The 20,389-nt window shown below is 37.9% G+C and overlaps 1 protein-coding gene across 5 annotated transcripts in view; it reads right to left on the bottom strand.

The window, feature by feature from the left end:
• Positions 1-20,389, bottom strand: part of MAPK14 (mitogen-activated protein kinase 14) — an 82,894-nt gene that overhangs the window by 39,727 nt on the left and 22,778 nt on the right. For all 5 annotated transcript variants that reach the window (XM_063811866.1, XM_009451091.4, XM_063811867.1 and 2 more), the window contains 2 exons: positions 18,076-18,205; positions 11,557-11,615 (listed from right to left, as the gene is read on the bottom strand). In XM_063811866.1, coding sequence (XP_063667936.1) covers positions 11,557-11,615; positions 18,076-18,090 — 74 coding nt within the window. In that variant the 5' untranslated portion in view covers positions 18,091-18,205. The remainder of the gene's footprint in view (positions 1-11,556; positions 11,616-18,075; positions 18,206-20,389) is intronic.

Raw genomic sequence — 20,389 nt, 5'->3', positions numbered from 1 at the left:
GCTGATTTCATTTCTATTTTCATTTTTTTATGAATTTTGGAGGGAAGAAAGCAGGTCAGTAATTTAGATCTATTATTAATATATTATAAGAATAAACGTGTGTGTGTGACCTCTCTTTATATACCTACACACACAACTAATACACTATATTTATTACTTTCTGTCCTCCAAGAGGAATGGAATTTTTTTCTCTGTCATAATTTCCTGGTAGGGCTGCCATGGTCAGTTCTCAATTTCATGAAGATCAACAGGACTTAACCCAGTTGCAACCTTAAGATGTTAGCATTTCATATTTTTAAAACTTGCATGTTTATACGGCCTTGAGGAAAGAGTAGACTCTAAATGTAATTAATAAGCAAATGAGACTGAAACGTTTTAAGAAATGTTCCAATCTCAACACAACATAACCAAAGGCACTAACTAGCACTTATTCTGTGTCCAGCACTGCAGCAAGCAGTTTATTATGTCCATGTACTCATTATGTCTCATGTACTCTTCCCAATAACTCTGTGAGATAATGTCCATTAGCGTTCCCATTTCATTGACAAGGAAATAGAGACAGAATAAGGATAAGCCATCTACTCAAGGTCAAAAAGAGTAGTAATGTCAGGAGTTGGATCTAAAACTAACTGACCCCACAGACCATGATCTTAATCACAGCACATATTCTTCCAACAATTCTTTCAGCTGATACAAAATTTACATCAAGGGAATGACCTTTTTAAAAACTCTTATAAATGTCACAATAACTAGGGAAGCAATATGTCTGAATAATTTCCTTAATAATTCTCAATACTGTATTTACTATCAAAGTTAATCTTAACAAAGTTCTCAGGCTGGCAAGAACATAGCAGTATTCTGTCCTAATCACAGTTACTGTATTTTTTAACCCTAAATTGATGCATGAGCTGAGGAAGACAGAATCTAATTTCGGTCGTATAAGACTACTTTGCACATAATTATATTTTTTGACATTGGATAATAAGAGGGTTATTCTTTGAACTTTTCTAAATAATTTTATGGAGAAGAGACAAACATAACTTATTTTTAAATAAAAATAATACTAGTCCTAACTAATAGGCCTGAGCCAGTTCACAAAGGTTAGGCAAAACTACTAATGAAACCATAGCAACTTCAAGTACAGCTATTATGTGTAAATGGTTACCAGTGAGTTAAGAAATCTTAGGCAGCCAGAGGACCACTGACTGCATGGCAACAGAGAGAGAGAGAGAGGGAAAGAGCTTTTAATTAGAACAGTTTACCACTATGTAATTTCTCTCAAATCTTTTCCCCCTCAGAGACCACATCCATTTTATCACCAAAATTTAGAACGAGGGTGAGACTGCCAAAACATTATGTACGTTTATAAGATTAATCAGTCTATATAGTAATAACTATCAAGCATTACTACTAAGCTACAATGAAATAAACTGAAAGGCATTATTTATGGCAGAAGCATCTTGCAGGAACTAACTTAATCACTATACTTGTTTCCAGGAGGCCCAAAGACCAATCCATGACCACCAATTGTTACATTCTAACTCCCATATAGAAAGATTTTCAAAATAAGTCTTACAACAGGGGACAAAAGCAAGCATCATGCAAAGTTGCTGATTGTTTATGGAAGATGCACCAACTTCTAAAAATAATGAACAGGATGGGGGGCAAGGAATATAAATGAGCACATTTTAAGACGCACATTCCAAAAGAGGCATTAATGGAGAGTCACATAATTTCTATAGTATTTGTTTCTGGAAAGCATAGTCAATTACATTTTAGTAAAGACATGCCTAATATTGTCAATGTATATAACACCTAAAGTAAATTAAGTAAAGTAAATTAAGGAAGGTTAGACTTGAGTATGGTTGGAAAGCTATCTAGTTCTCACATCTTTACAAAGGAATTAAGTTCAGTTGGACTTTATTAGGCTAAAAGCTGAAAACAATTTCATGGACTGATACAAATCTTGTTTTTCACTTTTCTTGTGAAGTTGGTCTTCTTTAAATTTAATCAAAGTATAGAGAGCACAAATCACATTTCTCAATGTGACTCCTGTGAGTAAAATGTACTGTGACAGCAAGAAGGAAGAACTCTGTCATGAATGCTTTTCAGTACTCTAGACAGCACCCCATTTTACAGCTTCATTTATACTTCTTGGATAATACCCAATTGTTAAGACCAGCACCACTGCCCCCGCCCTCTTCCTCCCCACCTCCCACTTTTTAAAGCACAGAACAATCAGAAAGAACCTATGTAGAAAAAACTCTTCGATATCTATAGACTGGCGTCTCTTACTACTATCAGTCCTATTCAAAGCAATTATCAAAAGGCAAAAAACAAAACAAAACAAAAAAACCCATTTATTCCATATTTAAACAGGGTGCTTAAAACAATCACAGGGATTGACAATTTGTAAGCACAAGCTTCTGCAACTCACCTATTGATCCTTGGGACTTACTACAGTCTATTCTCAACACAGGGGAAGAGTGTTTCTTTAGAAATAAAACTCAGATCAGGGCACTCCTTTCCTCAAAAGGCTCCCTATTTTACTAAGAGTAAAACACAAAATTCCTTTCAATGGCAGATAAAGCCCTACCTAATCCAGTACACTGCCCCTAATTATGTCTCTGACTTCATAGTCTATGTCTCTGTCCCTTGCTCTTACTCAGCTCCACACTGGCCTCCTTGCTCCAGTTCCAATATATCATGCAGTCTGCCTCAGGACCTTTGCACTGACTTCCTCTTCTGCCTGGAATCCTCTTCCTCTAGATATCCCCAGGTCTAATTCCTCTACTTCTTCACACTTTTGCTCAAAATTCATCTCAATAAGGCCTATCCATTTAAAATTTCATCTTCCCCCCTGCCCTTGTACTCCTAATTCCCCTTTCCTGTTCTACCTTTTCTTTTTAGTTATAGCATTATTGTCTGCTAACAGACTATGTAATTTCCTTTTTTATATGCTCACTGTTGTTTATTGTTATCTGCTTGTACAATGTTCGTGGAGGACAGGGTTATTTTTTGTTCCCTGTAGTATCTAAAGTACCGAGAACAGTGTCTGATAGATAGTAGGCACTCAATTACCACTGAATGACTCAGGACAACTCACACAGCACTACTAGTAAGATAAGACAAGGGCTCATTTTATTGAAATACATGTGCCAAAGATCTTACTGGTAAGCAGACCAGACTGTTCTAATTTAGGGGTAAAAGAACCATTCAGCAGCCAAGTAGGCAGCTTAGTAGGCTTATTTCACAACAAATTATTCTCACTTGAAGCAAAGATTACTAAAAGATGCCCTCTACATTACCTGCATCAGTGAAACTAGACTCAATATTTTACCACACAGTCTACATTACAGGATGAAAACAAAAAAGCTAGTCAAAGGAGAGAGCACTGAGCATGCTTTCAGACAACCAAATCATCAACCAGTTATAAACAGTGACAGCACAAAGTTATTCACTCATTCTATCACTCCATCAACAAATACGTATTTCTGGGCCCTGGGGATGCAGCAGTGGGAAAGACAGATACAGCATTTAGATGAAAGGAAGGCATATATGAATATATAATCATAATAAAGGGACATATGGTGATGGAGAACACACAGGAGAGGGTCCCAGAACAGACTTAGGAAGAAGTGAATTAGAGAGAGATTGCTGAAGGACTCAAACTCTAAGCTAGGCCTTGAAGCTTCTTTACCTTTTAAAACTAGCTAATCTGAGAAAAAGGTGGCATCTTATTGATCATGTCAGGCAAAAACTGAATGATATTTTCTTAAGAGATATGTAACTTATTTAGATTTCAAATGTGAGTTTGTAAAAACATCTACAAGGAGTTTCGCCACCCACCATCTCCATTTCAGCAGACCTCTCTGATAAAAAAAAAATTGTAAACATAAATGTTAATAGTTAACTCATTAATCTTTTTCCTAGACCACTTCTCTTCCTGTGTTCACTATCTTGAGCACTTAGCCTAGTTTCAAGCAACTAGGCTAGGTATTTCTTTCAGCATTATTTCCAAAACTACCATGTTTATTAGCTAAATTAGGAAATAACCTGTAAGTCCAAGCAACTCGGCTAGGTATTTCTTTCACCATTATTTCCAAAAAGATCACATTTATTAGCTAAATCAGGAATAACCCTACACATACACACATACACACATACACACACACACACACACACCCAGAATTCATCAATGCACAATTTTTATCCAAGTACAAAAGAAGTATCAATAGTTATTCTCATTTAACACTCTCCATTCCATACAAATCTCTTTTCTGTACACTTTACATATTTCCTTCATTCTCTGTCTGGAATAAATTTCAACTTCCACATCCTATCCCTATTTGTTTCTTCGGACACAGTTATTACCTTCTTTAGAGGCTTTTCTCCACTAAGCTTCTCTAATATTCTGAGTTTCATGCAGCACCCTGTAAGTTGTCTAGACATTACAGATTTGACTCAGCCCTTCAGTTATTTTAGGTAAGCATTTCTTAATAAGAAATGCCTCATTTCTTTAATAAGACCATAGCAATTGGAAAACAAGACAGGCCCTTAGTTTTGGCATCTTACCTAGAACTTAACACAATATTTACTCAATAAGAAGGGGTAGCAGACTTTCAAATAATAATCATAGCCTTAGATCAGAAAAATGTGATAAGAAATAGGTTTAGAGCCAAAAGACCAGGGAGAGATGCAATTTTGTATGTGATATTATACAATTAGGTTCATCTCTCTCAACCTCAGTTCCCTCATCTGAAAATTAGAGATAATACCATCTATTTCACAGGATTGTTGTGTCAAATAAGATTATGTGAAAGCCCTTTGTACCCTCCAAGATGTTACTGAAAAAAAAAGAGTTTTTATAGAACTGCTCACCCACATGTTTTGTCAGTTTCACTCATAAGCATAAGACCCTGTTTTTTGAAGAAAGGACATAGTTGTAATGTTGGCAAGAAGTCAAACCAAAAGAAATTAAAGTCAGATATTAACAATGAGAAGCATCATTACATAAATTTAAGTTCCCAGAAAAGTCTTATATCCATTTCAGATTTTCAACTAGTATGCTCATCCAAAATATTTCCTAATGTGTTAAGGATCCAGGAGAAAACTGCCTCTGGTAAAATGATATCTTTTTATCACACACTATGGAATGTGTTTGTGTGGGGAGGAAGGGGGAGAGAGTTGTAACTATGTCATCCCACATAAAAGTAAAACCTTTCATCCTTTTTCCAATCCCATTTCCAGTTCCCAGTACCCTTTGATCTCTTCTCTACAGCAACCACCTTAATGAGGCTTAGCTTATAAAGCCCCAAAGATCTAGTCCCTCCCCATTCCAGCTTCATCTTTTGCCATATACACCTCTATTCCCACCAAACACACACACACACACACACCTTTTCTGCCCTCAGCTCCCTCTCTCGGCCCCTGGATGAACTTGTACTTTCCCCACCTTTCCAACTCTCCTTCATCCGTTAAGCCCTCTGTGTATACATCTTTTTTGCAGAGGCTTTCCTGAAGACACCCCATGTCTGGGTTAGGTGGCCATACTATGCAGTCCTTTAGCACTCTATACCTGCCCTATAATGGCAATTCTTGTGTTCACCTGTTTAACAAACAATGGAGAGCATATACTCCAATAATGATTCAGCAACGAAGAAAACAAACTCCGTGCTTGAACACAGCTTACAAACAAAGGGAGAAGACAGACAATAACAAAATTTGCTAAGAACAAAGCAGGGTAAGGAGTAAACAGTGACAGTAGGGGTACTATTTCAGTTAGAATGGTAACAAAAGAAGAGCTTCTGATGAGAAGACCCTTGGGTAGAGTCCTGAAGGAAAGGAGACAGTCATGTAGGTATGTGGGGAAAAAGTTCCAGGGCAATAACAGAAACTGGTGCAAAGGTCTTATTGCAAATGTGGTTGTCTGTACTCAAAGAACAAGAGGCCAGAGTGACTGGGGTGGAGACAGAGTGGAAAGAGGACTAGGTGAGGTTAGATTAGAGAGTACACCGGAGACCAACTCATGTAGGACCTTTCAGGTCTTACCACATGGTATTTTGTTTGATCATTTACATTGTTCTTGTCTCCCATTAACAGTCTCAGCTCTTATTTACTGTTATATTCCTCAGAGACTATTACTGTGCCTAGCATAAGGTAGATATTCAAATATTTATTGAACAACATCAGGTTAAAATGTAAATCCAGAAATTTCCTTTACCAATTCAGTGTTTTCAGCAACTTTTACATTGAAATAAAAAGCTAAACTTATTAGTTGAGCATTGTTAGTAAGTGGAAGAAGTGATCTCTTCTCATTGGCTTTCACTAAAACAAAGGCTGCTGAATAGCCTTGTTGTAGGTCTTCCCCTCTATCATGGTAGAATCCAAAACCCCACTTCCATTTCCCTCTTCAAGAATGAAGCAGAGATAAGGAATTCAGCATAAGAAACCTGGGATGGGAACTTGTAAAATAAAGGAAAAAGTATCAGAAGACTAATTTCCACTTAACTCATGACAATTCAGTTTCCATGAAATTTGAGGAAATAGTTCCCAGGAGGAATCAAAAAATTCTTGTCTACTATGCTTGCGCAAAGAACCACTACAGTTAAGAAAAAGGGGTGGGGGGGCATGGTGGCTGTAATCCCAGCATTTTGGGAGGCCAAGGTTGGGGGATTGCTTGAGTCCAGGAGTTCAAGACCAACCAAGGCAACATAGCAAGGCCTTGTCTTTACAAAAAAATAAAAACAGCTGAGTCTAGTGGTGTGAGCCTGTAGTCCCAACTACAAAAAGAAAACAAACACACACACACACACACACACACAAAGAAAAGGCAATATTATAGTAATACTGAATTACAGCTTGCTCTGGTGTTAGGTTCAAATATTGGCTATTTAAGATTTTTGCATTTCTACTGGTAATATCTGCTGAATACACAGGAATATATATGCATGCAGTATCTTGCCAAACATTACTATCAAGAAGCCAACAGAAAGGCCCAAAGCATTTCCAATCATTTAAGAGATCTAGATGTACTGTATCTTTACAAAATTTTGCCATCTGTACAACCACATCCTATGGTGGTCAAGAGCAACTTAGTATATCCATCTTTTAACACTACATTTTCCAAAAATCATCTCCATCCAGATTCAGTAACTGTATATTGTTCCTAATGTTCAAAATGCACTACCTATTGTTCCTTTCTCAAAGGTATAGTCTTCATTTGTAAGAATTAAAATTTAAAACATAGCAAAAATCTGAAGTAGTCATGTACCACATAACAATGTTTCAGTCAACAGTGGACCACATATATCACTCTGTCACCTGGGCTGGAATGCAGTGGCGCAATCATGGTTCAATATAACCGCTGCCCCTGGGCTCAAGTGATCCTCTCACCTTAGACTCCCCAGTAGCTGGGACTACAGGCATGCACCACCATGCTCGGCTAATTTTTTAAATTTTTTTGTAGAGAAGGGGTTTCCCTATGTTGCTCAGGCTGGTCTCCAGCTCTTGGGCTCAAGTGATCTGCCCACCTCGGCCTCCCAAAGTGCTGGGATTATAGGAGTAAGCCACTAAGCCTGGCCTACAGTACCATATTTTTACTGTTGTTTTCTATGTTTAGTTATGTTTAGATACACAAACACATAGCATCATGTTACAGTTACCTACAGCATCCAGTACAGTAACATGCCATGCAGGTTTGTAGTATGGGAGCAACAAGATACACCATATAGACTAGGTGTGTAGATTATACCATCTAGGTTTGTGGAAGTATACTCTATGATGTCTGCACAATGACAAAATCACCTAATGACATATTTCTCAGAACACATCCCAGTCATTAACTGATGCATGACTGTATATAAATTAAAAGTGCTAACCGAAACATAAAGGGACAAATACACGTACCACATGATTAAAAGCCAACTGTAGGCCAGGCGCGGTGGCTCACACCTATAATCCTAGCACTTTGGGAGGCTGAGGTGGGTGGATCACTTGAGGCCAAGCGTTCATGACCAGTCTGGCCAAAACAGTGAAATCCCACCTCTACTAAAAATACAAAAATTAACCAGGCATGGTGATGTGCGCCTGTAATCCCAGCTACTTGTGAGGCTGAGGTAGGAGAATCGCTTGAACCTGGGAGGCGGAGGTTGCAGTGAGCTAAGATCGTGCCACTGCACTCCAGCCTGGGTGACAGAGCGAGACTCCACCTCAAAAAAAAAAAAAAAGAAAAGAAAAAGGAAAAAAAAACAACTATAAATCTGAAAGTAATTAGAGATTTTGCTAATTAGCATTTAAAAATTTGTGTTCAAATTATAGCCTGCTCTAAACAGGCAGCTTGTAGAACCACTCTAGCCTAAATTATGTCTGGTTTGGCCAGAAGTGTAGGTTTTCGTTTGTTTACTTGTTTTGTTTCAATGTGAATTTGAATACTTTTAGGAGGTGCAGATGTATTTTGCCACAGACCCCACCACTCCCAACTGTGTAACACTGAACCTCATTTATGTTCTTTGTGTGACCCTGAAGGTATTTAAATTTGCAAACCCTGCAAGTGTAGGTGAAGATGTTTAGTTTCTTATGCATATCCCAAAATAACTTTAGAAAATACTGAAATGGCTGGGTGTGGCGGCTCATGTCTGTAATCCCAGCACTTTGAGTGGCCTAGGAGGGCGACCACCTGAGCTCAGGAGTTCGAGACCAGCCTAGGCAACATGGCAAAACCCTGTCTCTACCAAAAATACAAAAATTAGCTGGACATGGTGGCCCATTCCTGCAGTCCCAGCTACTTGGGGGACTGAGGTGGGAGGACTGCATGAGCTGGGAGGCAGAGGTGGCAGTGAGCCAAGATCTTGCCACTGCACTCCAACCTGGGTGACAACAGGGCAAGACGCTGTCTCAAAAAAAAAGAAAACACTGAAATAACTTTAGTCGAACTACAGTGATTTTTTCAGTGATATGAACATCACAATAAAAAGTAAACAATGGAATATTTTTCTTAGGGCAAACAAGTTCATTCTATTTTCAGAGACTTTCTGTAATTTAAAACACTTCAGAAGTCAACGACCTCAATTCTCATCATTTTACAGTGAAATGACTGGGCCTACAGTGGTAAAGTGACTTGTCCAAGGTCATATGGCCAATTGGTAGCTTGGATACAAAAGTGCTTTGAATTCGTTTCCCCCAACCAGACACTTTCATCAAAAGGAAGGGCGACTGTTTCTGATTATTCTGAGCCTGTGCTAACACTCTGCTCAGTGTTCTGCATTCAATAAGTAGTCAACAAGTAGTAATGAGATTTGCTTCCAAGAGGTAAACTCAGTTATTGTTTATAAAAAAAACAGTATCCAGCTAGAGTTAAATAGAAAGAACAGATTCCTGCTCAACAGCCATAGTATTTATTGAATAAATGAATGAATGAATGAATGGTTGAATGAATGAATGAAACCTTAGTTCAAAGGTAGATTTGTAGTTGCTGGGTCCTTACATGGATGAAGGAGCCAAACAAAGGCACCACTATCAGTAACACTTAACCTTCTAAATAGACACTGGCCTTAATTAAGGTCTTTTCACATAGGAAAAATAGGTTCTTAATCCAGTTCCAGAATGCCCAATTAGGCCAAAATACAGCATTTTGCACTTTGCACAAGTCAGCAAATCATTTCCTTTGTTATATAAATCCATCCTTAGTATACCTAAAATTTTGGGATACAGCTCAGATCTAACTCAAATGTTTTCCAAAGTAATTCACAAACACATTACTTCAGCATTTCTTCTACATTTAGGAAAACTATTTTTAAAAACCATCATTCTGCAACATTCCCTTTTCCAACTATAGCATACAGTAGGGCTCAACAAACTGTAATATACATGCCCCTGGGTAACATCCAGTAATCTCTGGAAGCCTCCATATTGTTGTATCAAGCAGGGCTGCGAGAAGAACAATTTTTCTTAGTTATTGGCTATTTTTTTCCTTTGTTTCTTAAACTTTCATTAGCAGGATCAAGGTTAATGTAGCCAAGGAGATCTTGTAGGTGGACCAAATTCTCCTCTCTTAACTTCTACTCTTCTACTCTCAGCCATACACTGTTCCAACTAAATTCAAATGGTGGAGAAATGTTTTTGCCACCTTTCCTCCTTCCCTTTCCATTTCATCTTCTTTTATTTCTTTCTCCCTTTCCTTAGACAGAACATAGAAGTTCAAACATATCCCCTTTGTGTTCTGTGGGGAAGGAGTAAATGGTATTTGCGATCAGCCCAGGATAAGAATGGGAGAAACTGAAACCAGGATAAGGGTGAGGAGAAACTGGTTAGGTTCAGCCCTGGGGTCAATGGGGGAATGGAGGTTAAGGAAGAGAAGTCACGATATTCAGTTCTGTTTTGGCTTTCATAATAGTAACACTCTCCATTTAGGAATGCCAAAATTTCAATGTGACCAAAAGTATAACTGTGTTTAAGGTTTTTTTCTCTTTCATGGTATAGTGTATATGTGAACTGGGGGCAGGGAGAGCTGTGTCAACTCAGATACTAGAAAAGCTACTATAGTAGAGAGTTCACACATACATGGGAACACTTGCTGGAATCTGTCTTATGGCCCACCAATGTGCAACCTGGGCATGTGAAGGCACTAATGACATATGTGGCAACCCTTGCCAATGGGGTCAGGAGCCAGTGTATTAATGATCCCCATCTGAGGTGCATTACGTACAGCTTCTTAGATCTTGGCAGTTTTCAGCCCAATTGTCCATAGTGGTGACCAACTCAACATATACCCATAGAAGCTTTCTCTCCTTTCCTCTTTCATTTTCCCTAGCCCCCCACTACTGGTTCCTGAGAATCCCAGGCTCTGCTTTCTAGGGGTATCCCAGGCTAAAACAACAGAGGTGGTTACAAAGCTGGGAGAAGAAGCCTTTCTCAACAGGTAGAGTCTGCCCCTTATCCCAGTATAGAAATCTAATACTTCAAGGATCAGCATGTAGTTCTAGTATCATCTCCCACATGCATGGGCAATAAAAGAGGAGGGAGTCTATATGGCTGGGGATCCGTTACATTTCTTGAAGAGCACCTTTAAAAGTTGGGATCGGCCAGGCATGGTAGCATGTGCCTGTAGTTCCAGCGCCTCAGGAGGCTGAGGTGGGAGGATCACTACAGCCCAGGAGCTTGAGTCCAGCCTGGGCAATATCACAAGACCCCGTGTCTTTTAAAACAAAAACAACAACAACAACAACAACAACAAAAAAAAAAACCAAACCTGGAATAAACACTTTGAAAAGAAAATCCATAGTCAAAACTCTCTCCACTCCTTTCTCCATGGAACTTTTGTAAGAATTCAAGACTGACTCTTCAATGGGGTACAATGTGCCTGAAATGATGTAAATACTAACACGCACCACCCATAACATACATCTTCTGGTATCCATCCCTACACCCAAAAAGAGGTGCATGATAGGAATAAAGAATTTTTTGAAGTCTATATGTTGCTAAATGGTTCAGGAATAGAAATGGGCTATTAGTCTTCATTCTGTAGACCAGGAAGGCAAACGCAAAAAATTTACTCACACATCATTGAATTCCTCCAGAGACCTTGCAGGTGTAAAAACGTCCAACAGACCAATCACCTGTAAGAAAATATAAAAATTAATAAGTAAATAAATATTAAACTCAGTATAGTACCCATCAGGTCTTAATCTTCTTTTTTTTTTAAAGAGTCAGGGTCTAGGCCGGGAGCAGTGGCTCACGCCTGTAATCCCAACACTTTGGGAGGCCGAGGCGGGCGGATCACCTGAAGTCAGGAGTTCGAGACCAGCCTGGCCAACATGGTAAAACCCTGTCTCTACTAAAAATACAAACATTAGCCAGGCGTGGTGGCGGGCGCCTGTAATCCCAGCTACTCGGGAGGCTGAGGCAGGAGAACTGATTGAACCTGGGAAGTGGAGGTTGCAGTGACCCGAGATTGCGCCACTGCACTCCAGCCTGGGAGAGTGCAGGTGCAGAGTGAGACTCTGTCTCAAAAAAAAAAAAAAGAGTCAGGATCTCACTCTTGACACACAAGCTAGAGTACAGTGACACCATCACAGTTCACTGCAGCTCAAGCAATCCTGTCTCAGCCTCCCAAGTACCTGGGACTATAAGCACGTGCCACCACCATGCCTAGCTAATTTTTCTTTTTTTGTACAGATGTGTCTCACTAGATTGCCCAGGCTGGTCTTGACCTTCTGGCCTCAAGCGATCCTCCCACTTCAGCATCCCAAAGTGCTGGCATTACAGCAGTGAGCCACCACGGCCAGCCACATCTCAATCATTTTAATAGGAACTAATTCAAAACCAGCTACCTCAGTTCCATAACATCACATCATATACTTAATAACTCCAACTAATTTTCTACCCAAATTATGCTTTTGTTTTCTACTTGTTAACATCAATTCTCATATTAACCCACTTTACCATTAAAAATCTTCATCTCTTTAGAATTTAATCATATGTAGTCAGTAGTTTATCAGAAGGCAAAAAGATTTAGGGTCCTTGCCTTACGTATGTACTAATAGTCTAATGAATTAATCCAACAGGTGAAAAAGGTCACACGTCCATGGTTGTTACCGTAATACTGTGTTTTTTAAAAATGTGTTCCACGAAAAATTTCCATATTAACTGTATATGCTTCAAAACTGACATTTTTAAAGTCTCAAAATATTCTCAGTATATTCTTGGTATTATTCTCACAAAGTCTTAATGTATAGGGTATTTAAATCAGACAATTTAAAAATGAAAAAAAAAGTCTATTTTTACACAGGGATAAAGCAAAGAGCTACTTAATACTCAATAACCCATGGTCTTTGAGCAGTTTTTCTGATCAGGAATTTATACTGATTTATCCACATACAGCACCCTCCAACCCCTACCTCCCATCTATTTTCCTTAAAACCCAGGCCGTTCATTTCTACAAAGTTAGGCATTGACAAGGCAAATAAGAAATATATAATTCATTTGTAATACGCCCAGCCATATTTGAGAGTATCTGGTTATGAAGCAAGACTGTGGCCTCACTAGCACACTGTTCTAAACTGCCAACTTAAACACAAAGCTCTAGAAGTAAGATATGTTAACACTCAAAACATTATCATGAAAAAGATCTTCTAATTAGGATGTTACTCCACTCATCCAAATATCAGACTTTTTTTTTTTTTTCTTTGAGACAGAGTTTCGCTCCTGTTGCCCAGGCTGGAGTGCATGGCACAATCTCAGCTCACTGCAACCTCTGCCTCCTGGGTATAAGTGATTCTCCTGCCTCAGCCTCCCGAGTAGCTGGGATTACAGGCATGCACCACCACGCCCGACTCCAAATATCACTTTTTAAAAGCAACTTTAATTTTACAGTCTGAACCTGAAAAGGAGGTGGTGGGACACGTACTTGGAATTCAAGAATAGGTTTCAAGTCCTTGAAAATTGTTCCAAAGGAAATAGAATCACTTTCAGATCTTACCCAGACAACAGTACATAAGAAAACCAAAATTACCCATAATTATACCACCCATTATAACTATCATTAACATTTTGAGATATATTTCCTTTGATTTTCTGATGTACATAAATTAAATTGGGGTTACACCATGCATAGTTTTATATCCTGCCTTTTTACTTAATATTTAAATATTTGTATACAGTATATCTATCATTTGTGTATACCATAACTTAACCAATTTCCTATCTCTAGACATTTAAGGAATACTGCAAGAAAAATATATGTATTTTGCACATCTCATATTTTCTTCCAGGAAATAAATTTCAAGAAACAGAATTACAGAATCAAAGGACACCAATATATTTAAGGATCTTAATATTGTCAAATGGTCCTCCATAGAGGTAAGGCCAACTTACATGCCTCCCAATAGAGTACCTGTGACCTCATTCACAATAGTGCTTTAAATTTAAGTCAAATCCATTTCCTTTTACCTTCTCCATCTAAACCATAATCGTTTCCCTTGAGTTTGGTATACTCCTGGCTTAAGACCTCTGGTCTTTTAATCACTCTCCCTTATACCCACTTCTACTTAAGGTAACTGAGGTCTAGAAGCTAACTTTATTCACCGTTCCAATATTTTCTAATCAATGATTCTTGTTATCTGAGATGCCCATCTCCTCAAAACAACAGAAAAGTTTAAAACTATTTACATTGTTTTACATTGTTTCCATTGTGATTGTGAAAATCCTCCTATGGAAATAAAACTAAATCATTAGAGATCTGATTTACACATGCAAGAGTTACCTCAAAAGACAAAAGTCAAAACTATTTTCAAATAAAAACTCCAATTTCAAACTGAAAACACAACAGACATTTTGGAACCAAGCAGCTATAAGTTTGAACCCCAGTATCAGTTTGTGATTTCTTGGGTCCAAGAGCTTATAATTTCTTCATTCCAATAATGTTGGCACTTGGAATGGAGCCTGGCATTCAGCAGGAGTTCAATGAATGGCTGTTATGTAAATAATAATTGGCAAATACATTTGGTATCTTCTCTGAGTCCCATTTTCCTCATATGAAAAACATGAGGACATCATTGCTTATTTTCACAGTACTGACAGCAAGACTGAGCAGACAATGTATCTGAAGGTGCCTAGTACAAAAGACTGACCCACTGTGGATCATCAAAGTAAGTGGTGACCACAGCCCACACAGTTGAATAGACAATTACAAAATACAATATACCTAAGCAAACTATCTGAAGCAGCTACTTCCATTAACAGAATATGAGACATAAAGCTCAACTATTCAAATGATTAAAAAGCATGACTGCAAGAAGAAAAATAAAGTAACCTGAAAAAAAATAGAGAAAAGCCAACTAGTAAATACCCTACCAAATTTTAATTTCCTAAAAAGGGCAATATTTACAATATTTAATGTGTTTAACATAAGCACACCGAAAATAACAATTTTGAGATTAAAACTACCCATGCTAAATCAAAGTACTTAAATTTTTGATGGGTTTTTACAAAATATCCCTCACTCCATTAATCATACTTATGAATATTAATCATAAGGAAAATACTGTAAAACAAAAGCTTATCAGCATTAAAATAGATCTGGAAAATATTTTAGGAATCTATTCATTTCTCATTTCTTTTTTTTTTTTTTAATGTAATAATAGAGATTGGTTTCTGCCATGTTGCCCAGGCTGGTCTCAAACTTCTGGGTTCAAGCAATCCACCCACCTTGGCCTCCCAAAGTGCTAGGATTACAGGCATGAGCCACTGCGCCCAGCCATTTCTCATTTCTTAAATGGAAATTCCCTTCTAAATCAAGTCATATTTTAGTCTATTTCCTTAACTCCTTCTGCTGTTACATGACTTCAGTCACCTCAAAGTAACCCAGGAATCAAATTTTTAGAAAAGACATTCATAATACAAATAAGCAGCAAATATCTCTAATGATTATCCCATCATGGTCCAAAGCCTGGCAAATATAAGTCGTATTTTTATTAAATTAGCACACATACCAAAAAAAAACTTTAACTCAGTATCCAAAGACAATATTTAGCATATTTAACAAAAGCACACCAAAACAATCTCTTGGTCTACAATGGTAAGGTTAAATCTAAGGCTCCCCAAATAAAATTTACAAAACAATTTCCTTGATCATTTTTAAATTCTAAAATGTACAGATCTCTAGGCCCATATATGGGCCATCTCTGTAGTGTCTGCCCAGACAGCAAAGGATGCAGCTGGCAGGCTGCCTCCCTTTAATCTTTCCTTAGAGCAGGTGTTAACGAGATCAAGGTCAGAAGTTCAATCAGGAATGGTCCAACTAACTTTGTTCTGACAGAAACTCTCACAGTCACAGAGGACATCCCCTAGCTTCAGTCACTCACCTAATAAATGTTTATCTATTATTCATGATCACTAACAGAAGAGACAATTCAAGATGAACTACCGATTGTGGGTCAGAGGCATTTTTGTGTAAAAGATCACATGTGCCCTCTGGCACCTGAAAATTGTATTTGTTACAAACACTTAAAATGTTCACAAGTTTTAAGCGCCTGTTGCTGCTGCCTGTGGGAGGTTTGGCCGCTATAAAAATTGGATGGTGACCCAAAACAGTAATTTTTTAAAAAAGAAGAGGAGGGTAAACAAGATGAATTTCTCTGAAAACCCTCAATTAAACTTACCGGAAGTTTTGGTTCTTTATTGGGTAAAACTACTTTGACATTATAAGCACCTAACAAATGTTTTCAAAATAGGCTAAAATGCAGGAATTTTTCTACATTGAGTCAAGTCTTTTGGCTTCAAACATTTGCCAATGGAATAGAGAACTATGAGACATTCAGCCATGTGCCTTATTTTGTTTAAATAACAAATCACTGATATCTAGGTGACCACCTACTGTTAGAACTTAAACATCTTTATATTAAAAAAAGACTGCTAGTAAGCAAGCCACTTATAAAACAATGTATGGAAATTAAAATCCTATTTTTCTAATACCATGATCCCTAAACATTGGCTTAACATATTTATGAAGAAAAGCAAAACAATCAGTGTAGCACTGATAATCTCCTAAACCAGATGTTCTTAAATTAGCATAGCCACATCAATAGGATCCTAGTGGCTCCCAAAGGTGCTCTGGGGTTCCATAAATGTTTGGCTTGCATTTCACTTTCAAAATATCCTTTATACTTGCAAAGCTGTGACACTGTCTCTGTCACATATAATAATGTGTAATGAAAAACAGCATACACACTTAAGTGTGTTAAAAATCAAACGCAAACACATCCCTTAAAGCTGCCAGGCCACTTTGATTTCATGCAGACCTAGGAATAAAGTTTCTGCTGCCAGCTTTTTCCGCATATCTCAACTTCTTGTAAACATGTCACTGATTAGGAAGGCTGCAGCTCCACACTGAACATTCTTAAAACTCTGGTTTGCACATAGCTACTTAAGTAAAATTATACTCAGGAATAGAAGTTGTCTGTAGAAATAGGATTTCCTCAATAGCATACAATCAAAATAAAATGTGAAAATAAAAAGCAGCAGCTGTGATTATAATGGCATCCATAATCCAATTACAAATTTAAGTCTTAATGTTCTCAATTTAGAAGAAACTTGCACTAATGAAACAAATGTACGCTAATGAAGAGTCACTTATCTGTGACTTTTTTCTCGCTATGAAGAAGTTAAATTACTAAAACAGTCTAAATAGTCAAATAATAAATTCACAGATTTTGAATTTTCTTCCACATGGTAACAAGCAGTACAGTCAGAGGACTTTGAAATCTCTATGGCCATTGTTTCCACAATGCTACAAACTTCACAGTACCCTTCATATAGCAGTCACAGAAATTCATAACTTGATTTTGAAATTCAGTAAAATAAGTGTCTTCAGTCAACTGTCTTTTTACTTTCAGTTAGTATTCCAATTATATCCACTTATTTACCGTATTAGAATTTGTAAGCATCTTTGCAGAATGGCAACTGAATCAACAAATTGGTAAAAAAGAAAAAGTTATATTTAACTTAAACAATGCCTCTGACATATTTATTAAAATACGTGAATCTGGAAAAAAAGAAAAATTATTAACAAATATATAAAATAATAGCCATCTCTGATAGGACTTTCAGTGAGCCTAAGGCACTCTTTCTCAGATTTTTCCACTTAAAAATATTAAGGCTATATTATGAGAATATGGGAGTCTGTGGCTATTTTGTCTTTTAATAGCCACAGACTCCCATATTCTCATAATATAGCCTTAGGAAAACCAGGCAAAGAATACATAACTTCTTTTTAATATTTTCTCTTAAAAATTCTTGTGAATTTTGTGTTGTATTTCATAACATATCCTTTAATTTTAAAATTTTAAAGAGTTCTTTCTCCTCTAAAAATCTTTGAGTAAAACTAAAACTCCAGGAAGATGCATCACTTTCATTCCAAGTCTTTGACCTGACATAACCAAGTGGCCACTAACACCCCAGGACAAGAAGCAGGGACCAATGTTTGATGCACTCCAGCATATTTCCACCTGCAGTAATTAAAACATTTTTCCCCAGTCTATTCAAGATCAAAATGTATTCTTCCTTGAACGAATAACTTACATTTTCATGTTTCATATGTTTAAGTAACCGCAGTTCTCTGTAGGTTCTTTTTGCATGAATGATGGACTGAAATGGTCTGGAGAGCTTCTTCACTGCCACACGTAACCCCGTTTTTGTGTCAAAAGCAGCACTAAGGAGAAAAAAGGGAAAAAACCCACCATTAAAAAGCTGTTCTAAATATTATTTTGGGGTATTTATAAGGCTATTTCCAAATTAAAGGGTCTATAACAAAATACCAAAAAAAAGCATAAAGATAAAAAGCAAAATGACCTATTATCCCATTATCCAAATAAAGCTTCTGTTATTATTTTTGGTGTTTTCTCCTTGTCTTTTCTATGTATCTAAATCAGAAGTCAGCAAATTTCTTTCAATGAAGGGCCAGATAGTAATATTTTCAACTTTGCAAGTAAGACCTCTGTCACAACTACTCAACTCTGTGGTTGTATCAGGAAAGCAGCCAGAAAATAAGTTTTAAAATGGGTGTGGCTGTGTTCTAATAAAATTTACAAAAACTGGCAGCTGCCTTATCTAGATGAGCCAACAGATTAATAAACAGAGTTGAATTCTGTCTTCCCTGCCTAGGCCTCACTGTCGTCACCTTGCCACATATGCTGCCTGCTCAGAGTCGAGGCCCAGGAAACCGTGTTTTCAGGACAATAAATTGCCACAAATATTTCTTGAGCACCTACAAAGTACTTGGCACCTTCAGGGAATGGGGGAAGAGCAGAACAGAATAATAAAATAATTTCAAGTAGTGATGAAAATACTATGACTAAATAAAAGGGTAATGGGATAAAGAGTGACAGAAAGCCAGTGGAGTTATACCACTTTAGCTAGGATGGCTGAGGAATGACATCTGAGCTGAGAAGGAAACAATATAATGATTAAATTCCCTATATAAATATATAAGAAAAAGAGCTTCAAGCAGAAGAAATAATAATATTATTAATGTTTATAGAGTCTTTACCCACACATACAAGAAATTGTTCTAAGCCCTTTACATTTATTTGTCTCAATTCAGCTTTTGTATTTCCCCGAATCCCCTATGAAATAAGTACTATTATCATTCTCCCACTTACAAGTAAGAAACTGAAGCAGAGAGAAGTTAGGTAACTTGACCACGGTCACAAAGCTTAAAAGCGGCAGAGCAGGGAGTCTGGATCCAGAGCTTATGCTACTGACCACTTGACTCTGCTATCTCTCAGAAGAGCAAGTGCAAACAAATGAAAAAAGAAACAGAGGTAGGAAACGTATGGCATGCTGGAGTGAGTGACAGAAAGACAGAAAGGCTGTGTGGGTAGAGCACAGGGAGCAAGGGGAGAGTGGGAAGGGATGACGTAAGAGATGCAGGCAGCAGCTAGATCATGGAGGACATCTATAGCAAAAATGCGATGTGTATTTTAATTATTTTTAGAAATCGTCGCCAGGCACAGTGGCTCATGCCTGTAATCCAGCACCTTGGGAGGCCGAGGCAGGAGGATCACGAGGTCAGGAGCTCAAGACCAGTCTGACCAAGATGGTGAAACCCCGTCTCTACTAAAAATACAAAATTAGGCGCAGTGGCAGGTGCCTGTAATCCCAGCTACTCAGGAGGCTGAGGCAGAAGAATCACTTGATCCCAGGAGGCGGAGGTTGCAGTGAGCTGAGATTGCACCATCGCACTCCAGCCTGGCAATAAGAGTGAAACTCTGTCTCAAAAAAAAAAAAAAAAAAGTAATAACAGAAATTGTCTGGGCCAGTTCCATTATGCCTCATCCTCCAGTTTGTCTCAGTCTCTAACATGTATCCAAGACTTTCTGGTCATCTATTATCACCAAACTCTCTGCCTGCCAAACTTGCTTTTACAACTCTGTACCTACTCCAGTGCCCTTCCTTTCACTCCCAAACTTTTATGGCATACCCTCAATCTTCAAATCCCAATTTGTGATAAACTCCTATAAATCTTCAACCTCTTTTCTGAACCTCCCCTCCATCTCTGAAACTAGGCCATTTCTAGAAGACACTGCTTCTCTTATAGCCCTGCCATTAGAAAGCATTCTCTAATAGCCCAGATACCTCCTGGCTAGCAGGTGGGTAGGAGTCTTCCTTGGCAGCCGTTACCACTTCAGGACCATTACTTTCCATTTGTTCTATAAAATACCTCCTGCTCACAACCCTGAGAAACTATCCCTCTCTGCTGCAGGTATCCACTGACCTGAAATTTTCCATCATTCATTGAAAAGTTAGTTTCTATCCAGAAGATCTCTCTACACTCTCAACTTCTGTCATCATTCTTGGCAACTTCAACATCCAGGTGAATGGCACACCCAACATC

This window comes from Pan troglodytes, chromosome 5 (assembly GCF_028858775.2).
Source record: "Pan troglodytes isolate AG18354 chromosome 5, NHGRI_mPanTro3-v2.0_pri, whole genome shotgun sequence".
NCBI lineage: Eukaryota > Metazoa > Chordata > Mammalia > Primates > Hominidae > Pan > Pan troglodytes.
The sequence above is the reverse complement of the archived record's forward strand: the minus strand, read 5'-3'. Positions and strand labels throughout refer to the sequence as shown.